This window comes from Musca autumnalis, unplaced genomic scaffold (assembly GCF_047663935.1).
Source record: "Musca autumnalis isolate F117 unplaced genomic scaffold, ASM4766393v1 scaffold_5, whole genome shotgun sequence".
NCBI classification, from domain to species: Eukaryota; Metazoa; Arthropoda; class Insecta; order Diptera; family Muscidae; genus Musca; species Musca autumnalis.
This window is the reverse complement of record NW_027412088.1, coordinates 97,222,632-97,244,441: the sequence shown is the minus strand read 5'-3', so window position 1 is coordinate 97,244,441 and position 21,810 is coordinate 97,222,632. Positions and strand designations below refer to the sequence as shown.

Sequence of the window (21,810 nt, the reverse complement as noted above, 5' to 3'; positions counted from 1 at the left end):
TGAGTTGAGGATTGATATAAAGAGGAGGCTTTGGAAATATTTATGTATGTACTTATGTGTCCGATAATATCTAAATGGTACTCAATTTGGTATAATTTGGATTTGGGTGAACGGATAGAACTGGAAATTTGGATTTTGGTATTGGGATGGGTAGGACCGAGAGAAAGAAGTGGTTTTGAAAATCCACACATATCCAGTTTTTGTGTGTGTATAAGTGGAACTAAATTTCGTACTTTTAGGTATTACAAGTAAAGTCATCTCCAACCACCCTCCTTCTGTACTGTAATGATGTCGCCTCTACTGTAATTAAATAGAAGGATGAAAAAATGTTCTCTTTAGCTACCAAGATGTATGGTAGCTAAAAAGAACATTATTTTAATCACCATTACTGACGCTTAGTCCGTCCACCTAATTTTTGTAAAAAGAAGGTTCCTGGAATAAAGTTCCTCTCGACCTTTTTTGATATCGCCGAAAGAGTTCAGCAATGATGTCTGCAATTTATCTGCACAAAGCTAAGCTTTTGCAACTTCCTACCTATTTGTGCGTTAGAGGGATTCGGAATTATAATCTTCCTAACCCGATGTTAAGAACACGTTGGGGGTTTCTCCGGTTTTTGAGGTGGGAATTTCGCTGACACATACTTTCTTCTTTGTTGCTTAAGGTTAGTTTCGTTCGAAATTCATCACAAACTTGAGCTTAGATCCTATGATGCGGAAATTCCATAACGCTGATGATGCTGGATCTTTATTCGCATACTGATTACAGTAATTGACTGCCCTTCGATATGCTTTCTTATCCTTAACTTCTTTGGCTTCGCCATTTTTGGAGGTTTGCAGTATCAGTATTATTATCTCATTATTATTCGCCTTATCCTATTGCCGCTTTCTAATCCACTGACTAGAGTTTGGGACGTGGATAACTATCATGTCCGTGACTTCATCCTCTTCAGTCAGCGATACATCCTCTCCAAATATAATCATCTATAGAATTGCCGCAAGTAAAATTGTCTGAATTTTAGTAGCAATTCCAATATTTAATCATAAAATTTGAAAATTTGTTTATTTCACCCCAAGAGTGACATTCTTGCCAAATTTCAAGATTATAACTTCAACCGTTGTCTTGACGTTTACATATGAATCAGTTAGGTGGCCACTTAGTCATTACTATACAATATTAAATTAATAGATTGCTTTAACGAATATTCTCCCAATTTGACGAAAGGTTAAATTTACACTCGGGTATTTACGACATATGTTTGCCCACAAACATGTTTGAAAGGAATCAAAAAATATTAAAGTTAAACCCCAAAAAAAATGTCTACCTTTAACGTTTTCCTCCCCATAGCATAAAAGGTCATGTCCGGAAAAAGTGCCCTCCTTTTGCGGGGAAATGATGTAGAAAAATTTTAAATGACTAAAACAGAAAGCAAATCCTCTACCCAAGTCCTATCAAAAACGAACTCTTTGTTGTTGTTACAAATTTTGGGTATTGACGGCGACGACCACTGAAGTAACAGAAATCCTCAAAAGCATCAAACAACAATGGAGCAGCAGCAAGAAACTAAGCGTTTTTTATGTTCAAACTTAACAGCAAAAAAGGATATTTTAGGATCACCTATCGAATATTTGAATGCTGTTCGATGTAGTTGTCGGATGGTTGCTTGGTTGTTTGTCTGCATGAAAGCAGATAAAAAATTGTTTGTCGTTTATTTAGTGTTCGGGGAAAAGGAAGGGTGGTTACGGTTTTATGGATATGGCTATTGCTATCAGTCAGGTTGCCAATAGATTGAACTCTCTAAGCTACATGAATGTTGGTAAAGTGTTTTAGCAAATGTTTGTGAAAAAAATAAATATGAATAAAAAAGGGGTTAATAGATTAGAGACTTACACACACACTCACACTCATTTAATTGATTTATAACTTTTAAATTTCAAACACGTTTTTTCATTTTTATGTATTTTGCATCCTTATACCCTTGAGATAATGCGGGGGTGGGGATTTGCTGATTTTTAATGTTATTTGTAACGGGTCATTAGACAATTAAAAATGCTAGCAATTTTAAGCAATGGAGTTTGTTTTGAAAGATTTACGCATTTGTTAGCAATATTTTTCATGGTGAGTAATCCGCAAGCTTCTAACTGTGCCGCACAACATGGGTAATTCATATGATTCTAAACCATATAGAGAGGACTTAGCTACAATGAATAGCAGGTACTCCATTCGGGGACATGGTTGTTCATTGGGCACATACTGGAATTTGAAGAAGAAATGTATGTTTAGAAAAAATTGTTCTTATGAATTGTAGGGAATATTCACGACTGAAGAACAGGAAGGTTATGTGGGAAAAGAGACATTGAGGATTACTAGATTGAGGATTATTAGAAAAATATCAATCAAATCGATTTTTCATAATGCCATAGGATGATCCTTTATCGACATCGATGCACTCTTGCCGTGATTATCCACGTCGAAATTTGTGAAAAATTAACGAGCGAAAATGTTCACAAGAAAATTCCATTTTTTTGCAAAGTGATTTTTTAGGTCACTGTAAACAACACAACACGGGGTCATATGTCAAACTGTCCTGAGTACATTTATGCTAAAAAATTTCAAACTTTCCAATGGAAATGTCAAATGGATCCTGGCAGCATGCAGAGTTGCCTAGACCTGAAACTTATGGTGCAGCCCTCGTAATTATATGCAATACAAATCGGGTTCTGTCTAGTACCATTTTTAGAGGCTCCGAACGAAATGTTCAGAGAGTTCCGTTCCAAAAAATGGCTGACGCAATTTCGTTCTATTGACCAAAAACGAAAAAATTATGAAAAAATGCATGGATTGGGTTACGAAATGGCGCCTCATCCACTATGTTCTCCGGATTCTCCGTTTCTATTATTTAAAGCTAAAAAAACGCATTGTGCAAAGAGATTTGGTTGAAATATTGAAATTATTGACTAGAAATTCCTATTTTATGGACCTCGCAAATCCCATGTTTTGGAAGGAAACTTAAAAATTTGACTCTGGGATAAATTTAAAAGGTACTAAATGGAACTGATGTTATATTTGATCATTTAATATACAAATTTCATTGTTTTAATTAAAATTTCGACTCTTTGGCTTCAACCCATTTTTACCCAGATATATGTACTTTTATGGTCAATATTTTCTGCCACGTTCAAAAGCATTTTATTTTATCCAAAAGCATTTAACTTGTATAATATACAATCACAATTCGCGGGTTATAAAGGATAAACAAACCTTAGCATCGGCTATGCTAAATTTTCAAAAATATTTCCCATATATCTTTTTAAGGTTATGCATTTATTTATGTAGTATATTTATTTATAAGTACACATAATTATATATTGTCTGAATATCATCTTAAAATATATTGCCTTAGAAATAATTTCCGCATTCTGAAATAAAATGAAAGATATGTTTAATTACAATCATAAAAAAGGTCCCTACCGCAGAAACTTACTTATATCATCATCCCATCCTGGTATAAGACCCAATTTCTTATTTTGTTCCTTAAGCCAAATGTAGAGAGGTGCAAAATATTCCATGACACCTTGGGCTGTTAAACGTCTCTCCTTCGTTGCTATGGCCATGATATCACGCCAATGTTTGGTGGCGCCCATTTTCATCATTTTTCTAATACGAAGCATATTATAGATTTTATTTCAAATATCAATTTTACAAATCCCAATATTACTCACTTAACAATATCTCCCACTGCGGTGCTATTGTAGAAATCACAATTATATAGAGGATGGTCTGGATTACCCGGTTTATATTCAGCACTCATCAGACAGAATGAACGATAGAATTGATGACCCAATACTTCGGAAATAAATTTACTGTAAGTAAATTGAAGATGGAAGGAGAGAATCAATTATTTTTTTATTTTCAAAATATGTTTGCAGCCTTACTCACATAGTATTCGATCTATCTGGACTTAGGCCTTTGTAGAATTTAAAATCTGGATCAAAATTGACTTCATTGCGCCGACTTGGCGGCACCACACCCGCGTATTTATGTTGCAACTTCCAATAGGCACAATTGTATTCTCTTGGACTTATCCGTCCATCCATAACATCAACCAGATATTTGTCATTTATGAAATATTGTGGAATGGCCATTATTGTGTGTACACCCTGGGAGATTAATTGAGATTTTATTGTTGTTGTTGAAAAGATAAGATTAATTAATATAAATTATGTAATAATATATTAAGTGATGTTTAAACGAAACGACTGAAACGAATATATCTTCACTAATGCTATGTTGTCGCTATATATGGTTGCTTTTTTAGAAAATCGCATTTCAAGAACAAACAATCCAAATCCAAAGAATACGGCAATTGCTATGTCCGTGACTTTTATACCCTCAGTCTGCAGGCTGGCGAGGTTATATACTCTTTGATTCGATGAAAATGTGCCTCATCGAAATAATGGAAATTTGGAAATAATGACAATTTATAGTCGATTTAGTCATGTCCGTCTGTCTGGCTGGCTGAAGCGCACGATAACTCTCGGACGGATAAACCGATTAGTTTAAGTTCGAAGAAGAGCCGTATCGGTCCACTCCTTAGGGTACATTGCCCACAAAGCATCAACATTTTTCGCTAACATGGTGCTCATGATAACTCTCGAAGATAGAACCCGATTTGGTCGTAATATTTCTTCGGTCCTTACAGTACCACCTACACAAATTTTCAAAATTTTTGGCACAAGTGCAGGTTAGGAAGACTTCTAGGATCGTCATGGAATTTTTTGTGGAAGGTTGTGCTCGAGGCCTTTTTCGCCAGGTTACAATTTTTTTCTGGGGCAAGTCAATATTTCCTGATTCATTGTCCAAAAAGCTCTAAATAACCCTGCCGGCCCCAACTCAAATAGCTGATGAGCACGAAAACGTACGAATTGGGTATCCGATTTAGCGGAAACATTACCATCGCAAAATTTCTTCCAAATGTACATCATGTTCCCAAAGGGTGTTTTGTGGAAATAAACTTCGGGTACCTCAAAATTTTCGCTTAAATGCAGTTCAAGTGCTGTTCGAAGATCGCTTACAATTCTTTACCGAAAGTTTAAAGCGGTATAATGTTTTTCGTGGGCAAGTCGATGGTTCCCGACATGAACTATTCAAAAGCTCTAAAAAAATCGACCATGAACAACGAAACTGCCTGGTAGGCAGGATAACTATCAAAAGTAATTGACATTCGTTCAATCTTTTCGCATCGTAATATTTGATTCACACTTATAGTACGTTTACATATAACCGGATTTAACAAACCCACTGGGTTTCAAAAGTCAATTCCATTGCCTATACGTAAAATAAATCCTCACAGAGAAGGTTAACCCGGAAGAAAGCTATAATATAAACAGGCTATTAAATCATGTTCGTATATGGAATATATCGGTCAACTCCTTAGTTTGTTGAGCCAAAACTTTTCAGGTGGCATCTGACGTTCTTAATCTGCAAAAAATAGTGGATGTAGTCTGAGGAACACATTCACACGATAGTTATTTATGGAATCTGCGACTGCATGTGTGTAAATGCTTTCCAAACCGGCTTGATAGGATTGCTGATCTAGGAGTTCTCTGTAGTAATGTTGGACCACTCTTTCCAGATCGCCATAGGATGATTGGGATGGATCTCTCTTTAACACCCGAGCAAGTACTGCAACAAGAGCATGTAGATGGACTACTGATGACATTTGGAGGCATCCTATTGCATCCATCACATTGTAATAATGTTCGCTGACCAAACTGGTTACTCAGACCGACCAATTGCTTTATATGTGGTCAACAAAGTTTCTATGTCTGCACCCCAAGTGCTGCAAGCATGGTACTTGAGGACCTTGTTCCTACTTTTCAGTTCGTCGCACATATACATATGTGACATGCGCATGTCATGTCAGCATTCGCAGATAATTGTGACATGTGTGACGACGTGAACCAACTGTCCACTATTACCTCGGGAATCTTGGGTTAGTTATATGAATTCTGTTGCCCTCGGCCAAGACATTCAACTCTGAGCTGATCTCCACAGTCCCTATGGTTAACGGCCACTCTGTTCACCTGTAGACTTAGTGGCGGATATGTTCAAAAGAGCATGCAGATGGTCACCTGATGACATTAGGGACACCCTGTTACAGTTCTCAGGACGGCGTTCTGACAGGTTAGAATACTGTTCCATTGCTTTGGATTTATGCCTGCTGACCACAGTAGCGCCTCATTGTTTACCAAGGTTTCTTTGTCTCCACCCTATGTGCTGCCATTTGAGACTGGAGGATCTTATCCATACATTTCAGCTTGTTGCATATAATTGTGATATGTGTGGAGTTCAGCCTTTCTCAAATGATATCATACAATCACCTCAATGGCGTCTGGAGGGGGTGAAGTGCAGGAAAGGTAAAAATTAAATAGTTCCGGAGATGTCACTCCACCTTGAAGAAAATCGGAGGGTAGTCTGCTCGATGTCATCGAACAGGAAATACTGTTTGAAAGTATCAAAGTCTTTTGATAAGTCGAGCGCCACCATCAATCTTTATTCTATCGCACGGCTTGCTCTGGTTGAGATATGTGAGGATATGGCGTGTAGCGGGAATTGGTTAACCCTCTGAAATTAGGCCAATTAGCTCTCCCATGATTGACGAAAGCGCGGCGTTTAGAGATGATTAAGTCGGGCAGTCTGCTGATGTAGTCGATTATAGAGAGAAGGATAGTCTCGAGAGAAAGGACTGTTTGCCAGTTGACGTAATTTGTTAGACCAGGTCACATGATGGTTACGATGGTTATGGATAGCTATTTCTGGCGCTGGAGAGGAGCAAAGTCTCAATAGTCTTTGCTACGGGCGATAAAAGAGAAATCGGTCTGTACGGTTCACCTTTGCTGGCATCCTTGCCAAGTTTCAGAAGAGGGACCATCCTGTCCATTTCCCAGATTTCGGGCATAACAATTTAGGTTGAAAACTTTGTCGAGGTACTCTACTCCCGGCTCATCCATCTGTTTCAACATTACCATGCATATTGTAACAGGGCCCAAAGCTTTGGAGGATTTAGGGTCCCTGGTGACATTCGCAACATCATCCATTTTAAAATTCTCATAATTCCTCTTCGGCAGGAAGAGTTCTAATGCGACGTAGTACCCCTCTCTTCGTTCTGTTACTCCGGAGGTGCTCAACAAACTGTCGATTGAAGTAACTTGCGCACCTATTTGGACCAGTCAGTGTAATGTCAGCAAAGGTGATTGTGGTCCTATCTTCCTTCTTTCCAGAATTCGAGTGTGACTTAATCGTTCTTCACCATTCACTTATTCCGGCTCCAATATTGCAACTCTTCAGATGATTTTACCACTTGTTCCGTTTGTCCTCTCTACTGAAGAAGGAATGGGAAGGTCTGAATCGGTGATTAGTGAACTTCTGAAACTAGGCGCATTAGCTAAAATTTGAATGACAGAAAAGCCACTTCACGTCCGATATGTCCGATGAGCTGCTACCAACAGCGAAACCGGTCACATTATGGTGATTGTGTGGGTTCGAATCTTCGGCTTTACTTTTTCATTTGAAAAAATCGTCGGTCATAAGGCTCGACTCAACTAGATATTAATTAAATTTAATATGAAAAATGATCTTTGCCCTAATAGCCAAAATTATCAAATAAATCCGTCAAATAGTTTTGTCAACATGCTCAGGTAACTGCAAAGAGCTAAGCTCCGTGGTATCCTTGCTCTCTTTTGCAGACGATGCACTTATTGAAGAGAGGTTTTTGGTCTCTCCAGTAGTAAGTGATTTTTCACTAACCTCTCTCGCCATTAAAGCATACTATGCAGGTGAATGAACCTGGAGTGACAGTGTCAGCTTCATCGCAACGGGAGACTGTTCCTCGGACAACCTCATCCTTTTGTGATTTTGGACTTGTCAGCTGAGGACCGTCGACCTTTCATGGTTTCACTTTGCTCATCAGCTGTCTCACTTCCATCACCCTTTTGCGGGATTTTGGAGTTGAGGCAGCTGAGGAATCAATTGAAATCATACCAGGCACATGGAGACAACCTCTTTTTCTTTTTTAGCTTCATCTTAGTATAGGCTGCAACTTTGCCGCTTTGGACGAAAAAGGATACAACTTTTTCGAACAAGAGGTTTCTCCCACGTCAGTTTCTTTGGGGTCTCAATGGGGTTTCTACTGTTTTTGAGGGAGGAATTTAATAACATGAGGTTACATAGACTGAAATTCCCTTGCGCTGATGGTGGGTTTCTCCTGTTTTTGAGAGGGAATTTAATAACTTGAGGTTACATAGGCTGAAATTCCCTTGCGCTGATGGTGGTTGGATCTTTATTCGCATACTGATTGCTGCAATTGACTGCTCTTCGATATGCTTTCCTATTCTTTGTTTCTTCGGCGTTGGTATTTTTTGAGATTTTCGGTATCGGTATCACTCTTGCCGTTTTCCTCCTCCTGTGCTTATGGCATGAGAAACAAAAGTTTCTCGGCCCAGTTGGACAAGTCGTTTGAGCAACTTTCTATTAGATTGGGTCTCAATATCATGACTCGAGGTTGGGATATGGATCACTGTCGTGTCCATGACTTAATCGTCTTCAATCAGCGACCATATTCTGAACTAAAATATTCTGAACTAAAATGGAATAGTTTCCTGTTAGGTTGTTCAACCACGGATACCCCAACGTCTAAATTTGGTAAAAAATGTGTCTAAAAATTTCTTCAATCTGTTGGTACATTTATATGGTGCATATACCAAAAAATGTACCTATGTTGACGACTTTTGGTGGATAAGTTTTGTGACAGCTAGTTCGGCTAAAAATTTTAGCTAAAATCTTCAAAATACAGAAAATCGGGGGGTACCGTTATATGGGAGCCATATCAAAATACGAACCTTTGTTAAAGATTTGTTGTGGAAAAGTTTCGTGACCGTTGAGAACCTAAAGTGTCAAATTACAGCTAGTTCGGTAAAAAATTATAGCTAAAATCCCCAAAACACCTCAAATCAAATAGAAACGTGGATCTGTCTTGACCTATCTTTCAGTGGAGAAGTTTTTTGGAACATCAAATGTCAAATTTCAGCTAATTCGGTAAAGAAATACCGTTATATGGGGCGTACATCAAAACGTGGACATATCTCCACTATTGTTGGTGCAGAAGTTTTTTGAAACTCCAAACTCTTGAAACTTCAAGAGCTAAACTGGAGCCAATTTGGGCGGAAAATGTAGCTAAAATCTTCAAAATACCTCGGGAAGTGTCGTTATGCAGGGCTGAACCTCAAATGTCAAATTTCAGCCAGTTCGTTCAAAAAAAAAAAAAAAAAAAATAGCTAAAATCCTAAAAATACCTTCAATCGGGTGGGACCGTTATATGGGGGCTATACCAAAACGTGGACTTATATATATCTTCGAACTTGGAATAAGACAATCAGATGCAAAATTTAAGCTTTCTATCTCAATTATTGTGGACGCTAGAGTGATTACAACAGACGGACATGGCAAGATAGTCTTAGAATTTTATCCTGAGCATTAATACAGAAAACAGAAAAACACAATTGAAAATACCCTCCATACTATGGTGGAGGGTATAATAATAATGATTCCACAAACATCCCAGAAGTGCACTCCGATTCACATTAACTCAATGATAGCTCTCAGTAGGTCCCAGTTTATCGCCAAGTCCGAATGGCGTGTTCTTAAGACACCACATGTAGAGAAGTCTATATGACTGAAATATTCTGGAAATGTCGCCAACATTCTGGATTCATTTTTGTTTGCAATTCACTATTCTATGAAAATTCCTATAACATTTTATTGCAATACTCACCATGCGGAATAAACGATTAAGTGATTGTTCTGGTGGTAAACTGTCATTGACCACAATGGCTAAACGGCTTAAGTGACGCGGTGTACCAGCAGCAATGATAAAAGCTTCACCCAATGCACTGCCAAAACCAGGACAAGGTTCATTATCCAAACCAACTGGCAAATGGGATTTATACATGTTGTATTGGAGTTCGGCTACGTGGCCATGCATTTGCAAAAAAGCTCGATAGTCAACCTTGAAAGATAACACACATTAACAAATACACACACGCCTTTTTCATTTCTTACCTTATTACAAAATCTCAAAGCATTATCTGGTGGAAAATATGACACCTCAACACGACAAACTTTATTCGGATCATCTTCATTGATGCGTCTAACAAATTTATCCATGAATGTTCTGTTAAAAATGAAATTGAAGAAATTTAGTAGCATTGCGTTTCTCTACTTCGTCTCCGTCTCTCCGTCTGTCGTCTGTTCACACTTACTTGTCTAATTTATTCAACTGCATCGATTCAAAGAATTCGGAGGCCTTCTTTATCATTTGCACTGGTGTATCCATTACCTCTTCTAAGCGTTGCTTAACCGTTGGCAATGGATGCCCTGGGAATGGTATACGAAATATTGGATTTGCATACCAATCTTGTGTTATGATCTGTTCCATTACTGGTGCCGGTATGGCACCATCTGTGGCATCGGTCAAGTGTTTGCCGTATTGATGTCGTGCCCAGTGACGCAGATAGGCATGTAATTCTTGATATAATGGCATTATTTCCCATACAATTTCTTCAAGTTCACGTTGGAAATTTTCCGTATCGTAATACAAATACCATGTACGAGAGGGGGTAACATGACCTGGCCAAATGAGAATTGAGGAAATGTATCAATGCACACAGACACATGCTCATGCAATTACTATGAAATGATTGGCACTCTAATTATAAGTATGAATGGTTTGTACTGTTCAATTTAATCGTTAAACTTGCATCAGTGTGGTCGCAATGAATGTTGGATAGATACCGGTATATAACTTTTTACAATGGCCTTGAAGAGCTGCCTTGTCTCCAAATCGGTTTTAGGAATAGGACAGGTGCTTTTGTCTTTAAATAAGCCACTTTTTATGCCCTCCGCCATAGTATGGAGAATAGGCCGGGGCGATCTGAAAACCTTAATGGGCCCTTCGCGTTTCTGATTCCTGGGATTGAACTGGGCAAAAAAGTCCACTGGACCATATGTCTACGATGAAAATCGAGCCTCCCGATTTTGACTTGAAGTTTTTTATTGACTATTTTTGGATATTTTAACATATAACAGTCAAACCATTAAGATTTGCGATCCAACACAAAGACCAAAATTGTAGCCAACACAATTATCAAGAACTCTCTGGTACATCGCAAAAGTATTGGAATGCTCCTTCAGGCAGTTTTGGCCTTGAGAAGGTGCAAACTTTTCGGAAAATGTAAATAAATGACATTGTGCTACAAAAGTTGACCAGAAAAATATTCAAGCGTTCCGATGCAAAATTTTATAGTGTTGGGATCCATGGACATGCCTTTACTTCGTTTGAGTCACTTCGTTTTGTTTTTTTATAACGATAAAAGTAGTGAAAATCTGGCTTTCTTACATTTTCAAATTTAAACGGACATATCTTCTTATTTCACAACGGATATCTATTGATCCTTCTTCCTTTTAACGTGGCGAATAATATCTTTCGAACAAGTTATTATTTTCTTAAATCGGTTTCATCGTAGACATATGGTCCAGTGGACTTTTTTGCTTTTTTTTTAAGGTTTTTTGCCTTCCACACAAATCGCCCCGCCCTAATGGAGAAGATATTAAGTTGGTTTTGTAAAGTTTGTAAAGCATTGCTTTCGCTCCAGCGTCCACAACAATTGAGCTATAACGCTATATCTTTGCACCCGAGTGTATTGTTTCCATAGGCAGGTGAAGTTCGAAGATGGGCTATAGCGGCCAACGGTTTGGTGTAGCCCCCATATAACGCTACATGCCGATTATAGGAGTTTTGAGAAGTTTAGCTACATTTTTTGACAGAACTACCTGTAATTTGACATTGGAAGGTCCTAGTGGTTACAAAACTTCTCCACCAAATATTATCAACATAGGTCGATGTTTTGGTAGAGCCCCTATATAATGGTACATCTCCATTTTAGGCGTTTTAAGAAATTTGTTGCAATATTACATTTGAGCTTCACAGGGGTTACAAAACCACTCTCCACCAAGAATTGTCAACATTTTCTTATAGGAACCATATAACGGTACATCACGTTTTTCGACATTTTCCAGATTTTAGCTGTTGCCCGAACTATCTGTTATTTGACATTCGAAGTTTCCACATGTCACAAAGCTTCTCCACTAAAAAATGTCATCACAGATCCATGTTTTGGTATAGCCCCCATATAAAGGTACCTCCTGATTTTCGATATTTTCAAAATTTTGGCTACATTTTTTGACCGAACTATCTGCAATTTGATATTTGAGGTTCCCAGTGGTTACAAAACTTCTCCACCAACAAATTGTCAACATATAACGGTACCTTCCGATTTTCGATCTTTTGAATCTTGTGATCTCACTATCCCACCGAAATCGGTGAAATTTGGTATGTAGTCTTCATTAGGGGTATTAAACATCCCACTTGAAATTTGTCTGTATAAGTCCACGCCTTCATATAGCCCTCATGGAACGGTAGCTCCCGATTTTCGGTATTTTGAAGGTTGTGACCTCAATATTTCGCTGAAATGGCTGAAATTTGGTGTTTAGTCTTCGTTGATGGGATTAAACATTCCGCCTCGAATTTGTCGGTATAGGTCCCCGTATTCGTATAGCCTCCATAGAACGGTGTCTCCGGATTTTCGGTATTTTGAAAATTGTGGCCTCATTATACCACCGAAATGACAGAAATGTGTTATTTGCTCGTCGTTTGTGGTGTAAAACTTTCCATCTGAAATTTGTCGGCATAGGTCCACGGGTTCATATAGCCCCCATAAATCGGTACCTTCTTCGTTGGGGGTATTAAACATTCCACCTGAAGTTTGTCGATATAGGCCAACGTTTTCATATAGCCCCCATAAATTTTCGGTTTTTCGAAGGTTGAAGGCTGAAATTTGATATATAGTCTTTGGTGGGGGTATTAAACAACCCGCCTGAAATTTGTAGGTATAGATCCACGTCTTTATATAGGCCCCTTAGGACGGTACCTCCCGATTTTCGCTATTTTTAAGTTTGTGGATTGAGGCCACAATCCACGAAAATGGCTGAAATGTGGTATTTAGTCTTCGTTGGGGGTATAAAACTTCCCACCTGAAATGTTTCGGTATAAGTCCACGCCTTCATATAGCCCCTACAGAACGGTACCATATAGCCCCCACAGAACATTATATCTGCAGATAGCCCCTATAGAACGGCACCTCCCGATTTTCGGTACTTTGAAAATTTTGGCTTCAACATCCCACCGAAATGGCTAAAATTTCGCATTTAGTCTTCGTCGGGGGTATAAATCTTTACACATGAAACTTGTCGGTATAGGTCCACGCCTTTGAATAGCCTCCATAGAACGGTGTCTCCGGATTTTCGGTATTTTGAAAATTGTGGCCTCAATATCCCACCGAAATGGCTGAAATTTGACATTTAGTCTTCGTCGGGGGTATAAATCTTTACACATGAAACTTGTCCTTCATATAGTCCCCATATAGTCCACCCCTTCATATAGCCCCTACAGAACGGTACCATATAGCCCCCACAGAACATTATATCTGCAGATAGCCCCTATAGAACGGCACCTCCCGATTTTCGGTACTTTGAAAATTTTGGCCTCAATATCCCACCGAAATGGCTAAAATTTGGCATTTAGTCTTCGTCGGGGGTATAAATCTTTACACATGAAACTTGTCGGTATAGGTCCACGTCTTTGAATAGCCTCCATAGAACGGTGTCTCCGGATTTTCGGTATTTTGAAAATTGTGGCCTCAATATCCCACCGAAATGGCTGAAATTTGACATTTAGTCTTCGTCGGGGGTATACATCTTTACACATGAAACTTGTCCTTCATATAGTCCCCATAGAGGGGTAACGCCCGATTTTCGGTATTTCAAAGATTGTGGCCTCAATATCCCACCGAAATGGCTGAAATTAGGTATTTGCTCTTCGTTTGGGGTATACAACTTTCCACCTGAAATTTGTCGGTATGGTTCACGTCTTCGTATACTTTCCATAGAACGGTACCTCCCGATTTTCGGTATTTTTAAGGTTGTGGATTGAGGGCACAATCCACGAAAATGGCTGAAATGTGGTATTTAGTCTTCGTTGGGGGTATAAAACTTCCCACCTGAAATGTTTCGGGATAAGTCCACGCATACATATAGCCCCCACAGAACGGTACCGTATAGCCACCACGGAACATTATATCTGCAGATAGCCCCTATAGAAAGGCACCTCCCGATTTTCGGTACTTTGAAAATTTTGGCCTCAATATCCCACCGAAATGGCTAAAATTTGGCATTAAGTCTTCGTCGGGGGTATAAATCTTTACACATGAAAGTTGTCGGTATAGGTCCACGTCTTTGAATAGCCTCCATAGAACGGTGTCTCCGGATTTTCGGTATTTTGAAAATTGTGGCCTCAATATCCCACCGAAATGGCTGAAATTTGACATTTAGTCTTCGTCGGGGGTATAAATCTTTACATCAGAAATTTGTCAGAAATTTGTCCTTCATATAGTCCCCATAGAGGGGTAACGCCCGATTTTCGGTATTTCAAAGATTGTGGCCTCAATATCCCACCGTTTGGGGTATACAACTTTCCACCTGAAATTTGTCGGTATAGGTTCACGTCTTCGTATACTTTCCATAGAACGGTACCTCCCGATTTTCGGTATTTTCAAGGTTGTGGATTGAGGCCACAATCCACGAAAATGGCTGAAATGTGGTATTTAGTCTTCGTTGGGGGTATAAAACTTCCCACCTGAAATGTTTCGGTATAAGTCCACGCCTACATATAGCCCCCTCAGAACGGTACCGTATAGCCCCCACAGAACATTATATATGCAGATAGCCCCTATAGAACGGCACCTCCCGATTTTCGGTACTTTGAAAATTGTGGTCTCAATATCCCACCGAAATGGCTAAAATTTGGCATTTAGTTTTCGTCGGGGGTATAAATCTTTACACATGAAACTTGTCGGTATAAGTCCACGTCTTCGTATAGCCTCCATAGAACGGTGTCTCCTGATTTTCGGTATTTTGGAAATTGTGGCCTCAATATCCCACCGAAATGGCTGAAATTTGGTATTTAGTTTACGTTTGGCGTATAGAACGTTCCACCGGACTTAACGATTTTTTACTTGTATTTCAAATGGTATTCACATTTCTTAAATATTAACTCAAAGCCTAAGCTACTGGAAAATATTGCAGTGAAACTAATTTGAAATCATATTGTGGCAGCATAACTGTTGTTATTGCAACGGCATTTTCATTACTTCTGCAAGAAATTCGGTAAAATTCTATTTTATTTCTTTTCTGTATAATATGTCATCGAATTCCCTTGGAGGCCATCATCCTCTGATGAATTCGAATTACAAAACATATCGTAATGCAATTAAAGTAAATGAATGACGACTGACATTTGTCACTCTGCAATGATGGTTGTTCGGTTCTTGAAATCTAATTTTTAAAGTTACGAATTCTATCTTGTCCTTGATGGACAATTAAAGGAATTATCTTATTGAAGGGTGGTAATGGGTTAGGTCATACCGATTTATAATTGTAAAAGTAAATGGGCGATGGAAAAGTAATTATATCCTAGAATGTACATATGTATGTGTATGTGTTTGTTACTGTGCAATGATGACTGTTTCTTGAAATCTTCAAGATTTTCATCTTATCTTTGTTGGACAATTAAAAGTTCCAATGAAGGTTGAGTTGAGGTATTTTCAATATCTATATTGGACTGAAATCACAAAGAGAAGTTGTATAATATGTAATTATGCTCTTGTATATGTGTGTGAGGAAGCGTTCGTATGTGCGTATGACTTGTAATGACTTTGAGCTGTTATGCGACGTAAATCCCATTGCAGTTCAATGCAAGTAAATCGTCTCAATTGGATTTTGATTGCAATGTAACAAAGATAAAACGACACTCAGTTCAATTCGATTGAAGGACATTATCGTGTGTTATTGAGGTGTGCTCATAATCCAAGGTTAGTTGGGTGAGTAGTGTTATATGAGTAGAATTTCATAAGGCAATCCTTGGAGAATATAAAAATTTATTTTTTAGCTGGGTGTTGTAAATCAATGACTTTTGGAATTAATGGCTCAAATGATTTCAAAATTAACTAGTTAGTGTAAATGGGATGTAGATAAATAGGTAAACAATTTACAGTCTTTTTCTATATTTCGAATGAAACGTACTCGAAAGGGACCGCTCATGGTTTTCCGTAAACTACAACTGGTGCACTAAGCCTATACACAATAAATTGTTTTCACTTACCATTATATGCTGCTGCCTTACGCCACAAGTCCACATATTCCAAGAAAGTATCCTCAGCCCAACTGGCATCCTTGTTTAAAGCATGACGCCATTTCAACCAATAGAAATATAAAAGATCTTTATTTTTGTTATGTTCAATAAGGGATTTGATAGTTGGTTCAAAAGCAACAAATTTATCTGACGCCGATTTACAATCATTTTGACACACCAATGGAGATGTTATAAACGATTGGATGATACGCAATAGAGCCTTTGAACGATCATAATCATGACGATTCAAACCATGCAATTGCAACTTTGATAGACGCTGCACTTGCCGTCTTAAAGTTTCATTTTTCAATTGTTTAACCGGAATAACACTTAAGTTCGATGCCAGCTCATAGACCAGTTGATAGTATTCATTGTCGATTTCATGTTGAACATTTGCTTGATTTATATCACTGATGCTGAGATGTTTCTTTGTCAGACCGTGGAACAATTCACGACGACGATTGTAGATGTGTTCGAAACCTTTTTGTGCAATTTCTAAATAATGACGTGCATGGGCTTCATAGACCGCCGAATATTGGCTGGTGGTAGTTGTTGGTTTCGGTGTTGTGGTAGTGTGGTTAAGTGTTGCAGATAATTCCAAAGGTTCTTCGGTTGTTTGTCCCAGACATATGGCTAAATGGAACAAAACCTAAAAAGAGAGGGAAAATAGGAAATGATAGAATTTTATCGCAGTAAAGAAAATGCTTATAATGTGGGCAACTGAAACGTATACACAATTTTGACAATTATACGCACTTATGTACCCCACCTAAGCATGGCAATCGAGTTGTTAAATCAGCTGAACTAGTTCAGCACCATAGTTCGTTTGCGAAAAACTCATTCGTGAAAACAAAGAGATAATATAACTAATTCGCAGTTCGTCCATGCGAATGACCGGTGTCCACTGAATAGATGGTTCAAACGAACCAGGTTTTAACAACAACAACCATAAAATCTTCGTTCCAACAAAACCCAATAAAACATAAACAAATTCTGCCTTTAATCCAATCCCTGCGGTGCACAGTGCGAACTTTACTCATAACTTTTAATGTAAAATTTTCCAAAAATGTTTCTTATATTTGTGGGTAGTATGTGGATAAATATGGGCCACATAGACCCGCGGTTTCCTATAGCCCCCACGTATCGGTGGGGACCGTTTTTACGTATTAGGTTCATTTTTCAACCGATTTTGGTGCAAATTAGTGTATTGGTTTTTCAGTGAATGCAGAACATCTGTAAAAAATTTTGTCAATATCTTTTCGCGTTTTGTTAGAGTCCCCATTGAGCTGTACCGGCCTATATGACATATTTTAAAGGTTTCAATCACATTTACCAAGCATTTCTTTGAATTTTGGAATTTTTTTTGTTCTTCGTAGGAAGAACCCCGAATTGCGAAATATTAGCAAAGTAGGTTCTCGTTTCGCTATAGCTCCAATATGAGGGGTCCCCAATTACAGTAGTTTTGACTTAGCTGCCAAAACAAGTTTTGCACGCATTTTGTGGCAGCAAAGCGAATTTCGCACTTATCTTTAATATTTTTAGCTGCCAAAAACTGGCAGTTATCCGATTCGCTAACCTGCCAAAGAATTGGCTCTTCTGTAATATTCAGCTTCAGATTTCTTGATATCCGAAAACTATTTGGAGAGGAATAGTGGAAAAATTAAAACATATAATCAAAAAGCTTATTTTGCATCAGCTGAAAGAACCAAAATGGAATTAAATAACAATTATTATCGTAATATTTGCTTCCACATCTGTCATTCATTTTCTGTTTCAAAGAAAGTGATAGCCCTGTTCCTTTACGTTCAAGAATCTTCAAGTTTTACCACTTTTTACTCGAAAAGCGTTCCTTTACTTCGGACACCATACCATTCATATGGAAGCAGTTTACAACTTTTACTACTTTTGCCGGTTATACCATTTTTAAAAATAAAGGAACAGACCAGATGTTAACTTTTGCAACAACCTGCAGGTGACACAATAAATATGCCTTGAACCTGCAGATGTGATATGAGAGAAGTCTCCCTCGTCCCTTCTGGGATGTTTGTGGAATAATTAATAATTATTATTAGTTTTTATTATAAGTTCGTAGAAAGAGTTCCCACGACTAAAAAAGCCTAACTATTTTTTTCATAATATCATAGGTTGTCTACAAATGATCAACATAAAACAGTTTTCTTCTGTACAAAAGACCCTGTGCATAAGCTAGCAACTGTCGCATGACGTGATTTTAGTTTTGGCTGGTAAATACAAATTTCTCTGTAAAAATGCGTTAATTTTTCCAAATATTATTGGTAGTTAAATAAAATTCGCACTTAGTGTAAAAGTGTAATTTGCATTGAAAATTTTACAAAAATGCAAATATTTTAGTTTTTTGGCAGGAAAATCAAATTCGCACTAAAACGATTGGCAGCAAAATCAAAACTACTGTAGAGATATTTTGGAGGTGTTAGATAATCATTGCCAACCGAGTTTAGTTTACTTGGTTTGCCCCTAACCGCCCTTCCCCCAAACATCAGGCAGGGCCGAAGTTTTTATATCCTCCACCATAAAATAGTCTTAATTAAAATGGAATTTCCTTTCACAATTTGTATGGAAGGAAAAAAGTGATAGTGGGCGCCTGGTGTTTCTGATTCTTGGGATTGTACTGAGCAAAAAAGTCCACTGGACCATATGTCTACGGTGAAAATCGAGACCCCGGATTTTGAGTTGAAATTTTTTTCAAGGATATTTTGGACAAACCCTATCTCAAAAACTGTACCTATCCTGAAAATTTCTTTTTGCGTTCTTAGTACATTTACCAAGGGCTTTCATCTCCAAAGGGAAATTTCCACTCCCTGACTTTGAGTCAAATTTTGTAGCACAGTGTAATTTATCGATATTTTCCGAAAAATGTGCACATTCTCGGGGCCATAACTGCCTGAAGGAGAGTTTCAATGCTTTTGCTATGTACTAGAGAGTTCTTAATTATTGTCTTGGCTATAATTTTTGTCTTTATGTTGGATCGAAAATCTCAGTGGTTTGGCTGTCACAGATATGACAAAATATCCAAAAAACTTTGAAAAAAACTTCAAGTCAAAATCCGGGGATCGATTTTCACCGTTGACATATGGTCTAGTGGACTTTTTTGCTCAGTACAATCCCAATAATCAGAAAACCCAATCGTCCGTGGTGGTGTTCAAATCGCTCCACCCTAGCGTACAGCCAGGCGAAGCGTTCCGCCTATGGGGCTATATCAAAGTGTCTACCAATCTTTAAAATTTTTTGTGGAAAAGTTTTATAACTGCAGGGACACTCAAAAGCCAAATACGGGTAGTTCCGTCAAACAATGTAGCTAAGACCCTTAAAATACCGAAAATCGGGAGGTACCGTTATACTAACTATTTTTAGTGAAGAAGATTCGTGACCATTGAAAATTCAGATGTCATATTACAGCTAGTTCGATTTTTGTTGCCACAGAGAAGCTCAAATGCCAAATTACAGCTAGTTCGGTTAAAATTTGTAGCTAAAATTCTCAAAAAAACCAAAATTCCGGAGGTACCGTTATATGGGGGCTATACCAAAACATGGACCTATATTGAAGATTTTTGGTGGAGAAGTTTCGTGGCCACGGAGAACCTTAAATGGCAAAATACAGATAGTTCTCTTAAAATTTTAGCTAAAATCCTCCAAATATCGAATATCGGGAGGAACCGTTATATGGGGGCTATACCAAAACGTGGACTTGTTGACAATTGTTAGTGAAGAAGTTTCGTGGCACCCAGAACCTTAAATGTCAAATAGCAGATAGTTCGCTTAAAAATTTTAGCTAAAATCCTCCAAATACCGAAAATCGGGAGGAACTGTTTTATCGGGGCTATACCAAAACATGAACCTATGTTTATGGTTATTGGTGGAGATGTTTTCTGACCACCATGAACCTTAAATATTAAATTACAAGTAGTTTGGACCAAAAATGTAGCTAATATGGGGGCTATTTCAAAACCTGGACCAATTTTTAAAATTTTTAGTGAAGTAGGTTTTTGACCACTGGGAACCCTAAACGTCAAATTAAAGGTAGTTCGGTCAAAAAATATAGCTAAAATCTCCAAAATACCGAAAATCGAGAGATTCCGTTATATGGGGGCTATAACATGGACCTATGTTGACAGTTTTTGGTGGAGTAGTGTTGAGACCCCTAAATGTCAAATAACAACTTGTTCGGTTAAAAATTTTATCGAAACCCCTCAAAATATCGAAAATGGGGAGGTACCGTTTTTTGGGGGCTATACCTAAACCTGGACCTATGTTGACAGTTTTTGGTGGTGTAGTGTTCTGACACTAAATGTCACATTACAACTGGTTCTGTTAAAAATTGCAGCTAAAACCTTCAAAATACCGAAAATCGGGAGGTACCGTTATATGGGGGGCTATACCTACACATAGACCTATGTTGACAGTTTTTGATGGTGTAGTGTTGTGACCCCTAAGAACCTTAAATATCAAATAAGATATAGTTGTTTTAACCATATATTTTTATCAGGAAACATAATGACACAAAATATATTGTTGCACCAACAATACATATTTTCAGAATTTTGAAATACACTATTTTGTTCTTAAAATATGATTACTCCTACAATATCTCTTCTCTGCGTGTACCAAAAACGTGAGCCGATATTGCCTTTCTTCGAACTTGACATGACTATGGAGAAAAGACACACGGGTGCAAAAATACAGCGCTATAGCTTAATCATTGTGGACGCTAGAGTTATTACAACAGCTAGAGTGATTATAATTGTAAAGCAATCCCGCTGTCTATTTGTCTCTTATGTTTCGGTCATTCGAGTGCCACATCATGCCATAAAAATTTGATAAAATGTTTTTCATAAATCCCCCACAGGGATTGGGTTATGCTAGTGCTTGAGAAATAGAAGTAATCAGGCTTTCACGCTGAATTCCCGGGTTCGATTACCAGACCAGCGACATTTCCTGAGTATTTCAGCAATGTAGAACTTTTCTACAAATGGTGTCTTAAGACATGCCGTTAGAAATTAGCGATAAACAGTAGGTCATTGAGCTTATTTCAATCGGGATGCACTTATTGATATGAGTGAAGTCTTCCTTGTCGCGTCTGGGATGTTTGTGGAACAATCATAACAATTATAATTGTTATAAAAAAGCAAAACGGCTGAAGCTAGGAGCTTTACATTTTAGCAGTAGATCGCTGTTTGTGCGAAGGTGTTCCGAAAACTTTGGTACAAATTCAAAACAAAAGGAGTAAAAGCGGCGTTAAGTTTGTCAGGGGCGAACTTTTTATACCCTCTACCATGAATTGTATTGTATTGAAATAACTAAGCTCTTCCTCTTCTTCCTTGAAGAAGAACTGATAGTACTCCCTTTAAAAAGGGCTCATATGGGGCCTCATCTTTGTTCTCTCCAAAACATGGTCCAATATTTACAGTTTTCCG

General features: G+C 38.0%; 1 protein-coding gene across 7 annotated transcripts in view; it reads right to left on the bottom strand.

The window, feature by feature from the left end:
- Window positions 1–3,300: 3,300 nt before the first annotated feature.
- LOC141386523 (angiotensin-converting enzyme-like) overlaps window positions 3,301–21,810 on the bottom strand; it is a 43,201-nt gene continuing 24,691 nt past the window's right edge. For all 7 annotated transcript variants that reach the window (XM_073955132.1, XM_073955128.1, XM_073955129.1 and 4 more), the window contains exons 3-10: window positions 16,331–17,009; window positions 10,317–10,683; window positions 10,117–10,228; window positions 9,830–10,063; window positions 3,937–4,157; window positions 3,720–3,860; window positions 3,482–3,654; window positions 3,301–3,416 (exon numbers count right to left, since the gene is read on the bottom strand). In XM_073955132.1, the coding sequence (XP_073811233.1) occupies window positions 3,397–3,416; window positions 3,482–3,654; window positions 3,720–3,860; window positions 3,937–4,157; window positions 9,830–10,063; window positions 10,117–10,228; window positions 10,317–10,683; window positions 16,331–17,009 (1,947 nt within the window). In that variant the 3' untranslated portion in view covers window positions 3,301–3,396. The remainder of the gene's footprint in view (window positions 3,417–3,481; window positions 3,655–3,719; window positions 3,861–3,936; window positions 4,158–9,829; window positions 10,064–10,116; window positions 10,229–10,316; window positions 10,684–16,330; window positions 17,010–21,810) is intronic.